Source organism: Austrofundulus limnaeus, unplaced genomic scaffold (assembly GCF_001266775.1).
Source record: "Austrofundulus limnaeus strain Quisiro unplaced genomic scaffold, Austrofundulus_limnaeus-1.0 Scaffold533, whole genome shotgun sequence".
Lineage (NCBI taxonomy): Eukaryota > Metazoa > Chordata > Actinopteri > Cyprinodontiformes > Rivulidae > Austrofundulus > Austrofundulus limnaeus.
The window spans coordinates 90,813-95,964 of record NW_013952935.1 but is presented as its reverse complement, the minus strand read 5'-3'; the positions used below and the strand labels follow the sequence as shown (position 1 = coordinate 95,964).

General features: G+C 39.4%; 2 protein-coding genes across 2 annotated transcripts in view; both read left to right on the top strand.

Moving 5' to 3' along the window:
• On the top strand, positions 1-1,647 carry ddt (D-dopachrome tautomerase). The gene is made up of 3 exons (XM_014026217.1): positions 1-241; positions 1,242-1,417; positions 1,496-1,647. The coding sequence occupies exons 1-3, from the start codon at positions 134-136 to the stop codon at positions 1,566-1,568; spliced, it is 357 nt and encodes a 118-aa protein (XP_013881671.1). The 5' UTR covers positions 1-133; the 3' UTR covers positions 1,569-1,647.
• A 1,559-nt stretch (positions 1,648-3,206) lies between these two features.
• The window catches only part of gstt1b (glutathione S-transferase theta 1b), a gene marked incomplete at its 5' end in the record, with an annotated part of 2,543 nt that continues 597 nt past the window's right edge, over positions 3,207-5,152 (top strand). Inside the window, 4 exon segments of the mRNA XM_014026212.1 lie at positions 3,207-3,318; positions 4,091-4,178; positions 4,256-4,406; positions 4,481-4,657. Coding sequence (XP_013881666.1) covers positions 3,207-3,318; positions 4,091-4,178; positions 4,256-4,406; positions 4,481-4,657 — 528 coding nt within the window.

Sequence of the window (5,152 nt, the reverse complement as noted above, 5' to 3'; positions counted from 1 at the left end):
ACGATTTATTTTGAAAGGTTCAACCGGAACAAGTATTATTTTCCGGTTACATTCTGCTGTTGAACACCAGTTTTCTTCTTCCATATTAAAAAAAGTGACCCGCAAGTTTCAGTCCACATTCCCACCATTAAAWATGCCTTTTATCGACCTCCAGACGAATCTTCCGTCCGGCTCGTTTTCTGAGGACTTCCTGAAGCGGTTCTGTTCGGCCGCGGCGGCGGCTCTGGGCAAACCGGAGGACGTGAGTTACTCGTTAMACCGACACATCTACAACACCGTTAGGTGTCACCTTACACCTTTTCGGCACGCACACGTGCGTGTTGGTGTTCAAAGTTCAAACGTATCGACGTGCCTTTTACATCCACAAGCCGGCGACCTTCAACCGACAAGAGCTGTCGCGTTGTGTGCCGTAAAGTGCTGCCCTCTGCCGTAAATCAGCGTTAACATCCTGGAAACGATAAAACAAAAAAGTAAAACAGAGTTAGATTTAAATGTTTTAAATAATTCAATAAACCACAAGTTCACAATTTTTTTTATTATTGCGTAATTTATTTTGACAATTTTACATGTTTTTGTGTTTATATAGATTTAGCTTGTTTTGTGACACTATAAACTTAAATTTGAATAAATGTTAGTTTTAATTTGCTTCTAAAGGTTTGATAAAGTTCACGTTATTAAACTGTGAAATCACTGATATAATCTCAGTTTTGCAGTTTTGCACTCAGCACGGTTTGTCCTAACACAGTTTCCGTAGTTGTAGTTTTATTTTTCGTAGTTGTAGTTAAAACACAAAATCTGTTTATTTTATTCTTAGGCATATTTTGTTTGTTGAACCTTTTATTGATTTAAATATAATTTAATATTTAATGATATCAGCTCATGACTCTCTTAAATGATGACTTTAAAACGGTTAATTTGCCCATAAATATCTGATGCTAATCGTGTTAGCTTTTCTATGGCGTTTTCAATGTTAGATTAGCATCTATGCTAATTTTCGAATATTAGCATGTGATTAATGAGTTTATTGACATTTGTTAATATATGTATTGTTTATTAGGCACGGGGTTATAGAAACAAGTGTTTATTTATGTATTTATGTGATTAAAGACATTGAATTTGTATTTTTTCTTAGTATTTCCTTAATAATCGGGATATATTGTTAATTGTAATCAAATCGTAAGAAATAAAAAAATCGAGCTGGACTCTTGTGACCCGCCTCCTCGGTTCTGTTCGTCTTCCAGAGGATGAACCTGGTGGTGAGTCCCGGGCTGCCCATGCTGATGGCTGGTTCCTGCTCGCCGTGTGTGCTGGTCTCCGTGTCGGCCATCGCAGTGACCGACACCGCCGAGAAGAACAAGGAGCACAGCGCCAAGATCTTCCAGTTCCTGACCAAAGAGCTGGGTCTGACCGAGGACAGGTGAGGCCCGGTTCTGCTGACTGGAAGTGACCGGGTTGACTGATGGATTGATGGTTCTGCTGTGGTTTGTTTTTACAGGATTGTGATCCAGTTCCACGCCCTGCAGCCTCACCAGGTGGGGAAGAAAGGAACCGTCATGAGCTTCCTGTGAAGAAGTCCTTGTTCTGAAAACAAAAGTTCTGTTTGTGTTTCTGAAATGTTTTTATTAATGAAGACCAACGTGAAGCAAATCTGATTTATTCTTTTTAAAGTGGAAATAACAGTTTTCAGGACTCAGAGTCGCTCCGAGTTCTGAGGAGGTTCTGGTCTCCTGATCCTTCAGGACCTCCTGATGAAGGTTTTCCTCTCAGACTTTCAGTCCTCAGACAGTCGAGACGTCCTGATGCTCAGGGACCAAAATAAAAGACCAGTTTTAAAAAAGAAAGATGATCAGTAAAAGAGTGCTGCTGCTGCTGCTGAGATCAAAGGTTGCTGGTTTGATTCCAGGTAGTGTCTTAACTTTAGGTTTAAAAACTGACAAACCTCAGCTGAAGCTGGAGGGAGCAGGACTTYCTACCTGCTGGTCCTCAGGCTCTCGTTCTCGAGCTGAATGTCGCTAAAAGAAATTTAATTTCAAAACAAATTTGACTTTTTTAAAAGAAAAATAAAGTTCATGTGATGTTTGTTAAACACAACTTATAGATTAAATTTAATCATTTAAATTTGTTTTAAATTTGTCAACTTTATCTTAAAATAAAAGTTTTTTTATATAATTCATTTTAAACAATTTACCCAGATCTATGAGTTAAATTTACTCAGCTTTAAGCAAGAGCTGAAACTATCAAAACAATAGCTAAACGTAGCTAAAAGAAGCAAAACATTAGCAAAAAGCAGCCAAAATGAATTAAAAACATAAAAAGTTGATGAAAACTAAAGCTCAAACAAAGAAAATAGCTAAAAGAAAAACTAGTTAAAGAAGATGATAGCTATATCTAGCAAAACAGCTAAAAGCACTTAAATATGAGCTAAAAGTAGATAATCCATAGCTAATAGTAGCACAATGATAGCAAAACTTTTAGAGTAGCTAAAATTTGCAAAAGGCTAAAAACAGCTAAACACCAGCAAAAATAATCATCTAAAAGCTTCCAAATAAAGTAGTGTAAAAGCCATGTTTCAAATGAGCCGAACTTTTATTCGAGCAGCTAAAATGGTTCAAAGTTTGCAGAAAAGTTCAAATAAAAAACAGTATTTGTGGTGTAAAAGTCGAGTCAACACAATAAACGCTCTGCAAAGTCGTAGCTGATTAATAGTTAACATTAATTCATCACAGATGGGGCAGAGAGTTAACTGTTGATCCTAAAGGTCAAAGGTCAAACCGAGCTGAGTGCTTTGGACTTGTCTCCTCTGCAATCAAACACATTTTAAACTGAAAAATATGCATTAAATTTGTGGTTTTATGATTTTTTTAATGAACACCTGCAGCTGAAGAGATTAATTTTAAATGAAAAAGCCACAGGAAGCTCCAAACAAAACATTTCAGAAGAAAAAAACCGTTTAACTTTATAACTTTATCGGTGCAGTTACAGATTCCGGACAGCAGGGGGCGCAGTTTGTCTGCTTTTAATGAAATCGGCTGATAACGGTTCTTCTGCAAAGTTTAGGTTGGAGCTTCCTGTGGGGTTTTCTTAAGTTTGGAACAGGAAAGGTAACGCCTCACTTGCTCTGCAGAGACACGCAGTTTTGCACTTTTTCTCCCCACAACTTCAGAAGAAGTGGTTCGTCAGAAAACGAAGAAGAAGAAGAAGAAGAGATGTCGGTAGAACTTTATCTGGACCTTTTTTCGCAGCCATGCCGCTCCGTTTACATTTTCGCCAAGAAAAACAACATTCCCTTCGAGTTTAAGAAAGTCTCCCTGTTCCACGGTGAGTTTACTGTCGATTAAAAAAAAATACTTTTATTTTGAAAGGCAGTGAACATAAACGCTTTGGTGAAATTTAAATTATATAAAAAAGAAGCAAATACAGTGTGCATTATTTAGATATACTTTTTTACGTGCTTTATAAAAAACATACATGTTTGTAGTGTTTTTTAATTGTCAATAAAACTCGTTTAAGAAGAATAGAGTTTTAAATCACGAGTTAGACCTCCTGCGCGTCTGGATGTTAGCTTTAAACAAGCAAATTTATTGATTTAATTAGTTATTATTAACTATTAAAAGTTCCACAACTTAATACGAAGCTCCACTGAGCTCATTTTAGTACAAATATAAAGTTAAGTTGCGATAAAGGCGATGTTTAAATGTTGCATTCACGTGTTGTCGTAAATCCCAGCTTCTCTCACATTTTAAACACACAGGTTGTTTTGAATGACTTTTACTCACCTGTAGAGCTTAGCCACCTGTTAGAGTTTCTGGCCCCGCCCACAGGTGTGCTGCTGGTGAGTTTGTCCCCTTTCTAGGCTTCCAACATGGTTCCAACCTGGAGCCAGAAGGTCTGAAGGACATGTTTGTTTAGATGATAAAGTTTGTTTGTTTGTTTGTGTTGTAAGTTGTTCCTCAGCGACAGCTGTCTGTTAAAATAAAGACGAACAAACAAACTTTACTGTTTTAAACCCTGAATTCCTGAAAATGCTCAGATGTTTGTGAGTTTTCTCCAGTTTCCTGTGTGAAGGTGATGTTTCTGTTGGCTTCTCCAGGAGAACATTTTGGAGATGATTTTGGGAAAATCAGCCTGATCAGGAAGGTTCCGGCTCTGCGAGACGGAGACTTCTGCCTGGCAGAGAGGTGACAGTGAAGTAAACAACAACAAGTTGTAAACGTTGTTTGTTTGTCATCACGAGTGGTGTTTTCCCGCTCCGCAGCGTCGCCATCCTCATCTACCTGGCGGAGAAGTTCCGGACTCCGGACTCGTGGTACCCGGCCGACGTGCGGCAGCGAGCTCGAGTCCACGAGTATCTGTCGTGGCAGCACAGCGCCATGCGTTGGCACGGGGTCCGGATCTTCTGGCTCAGGGTCCGTCCCGGCACAGCGTCCCTCTGAGGACAGCAAGTCCTGCAAACTGATGGGTTCTGGTTCTGGTTCTGCAGGTCATGATTCCTGTGGTGCTGGGCGTGGAGGTCCCCCAGGAGAAGATGGACACAGCTCTGGAGGACCTGAACGCCTCGCTGGACCTCTTCCAGGACAAGTTCCTCCAGGACCGGGCCTTCGTGGTCGGAGACCGCATGTCGCTGGCCGACCTGGTGGCCATCGTGGAGATGATGCAGGTCAGCCGAAGACCAAAAACACCACGCTGAACAACAGCTGAAGTTTGTGCAAGGAGCTGAAAGTAGCAGAACAGTAGCTAAAAGATAAATAAGCTAACTGCTAGGGAAAACATGAACAGTAACTAAAAGATAAAATTAGCCTTACAGAAGCTAATAGCTAGAAGTTGCATAACAGAGGCTAAAAGGTGCTGAACAGTGACTAAAAGCTTAAAATTAGAGGCTAATATATAAAAGTTGCATTAGAAGCTAAAAGCTAAAAGTAGCTGAACGGTAACTAAAAGCTAAAAGGCTAATAATAGCTAAAAGTTGTATGAGGCTAAAAGCTAAAAGTAGCTGAACAGTAACTAAAAGCTAAAAGGCTAATAGCTAAAAGTTGTATAAGAGGCTAAAAGCTAATAGTAGCTGAACAGTAACTAAAAGCTAATAGTAGCTGAACAGTAACTAAAAGCTAATAGTAGCTGAACAGTAACTAAAAGCTAATAGTAGCTGAACAGT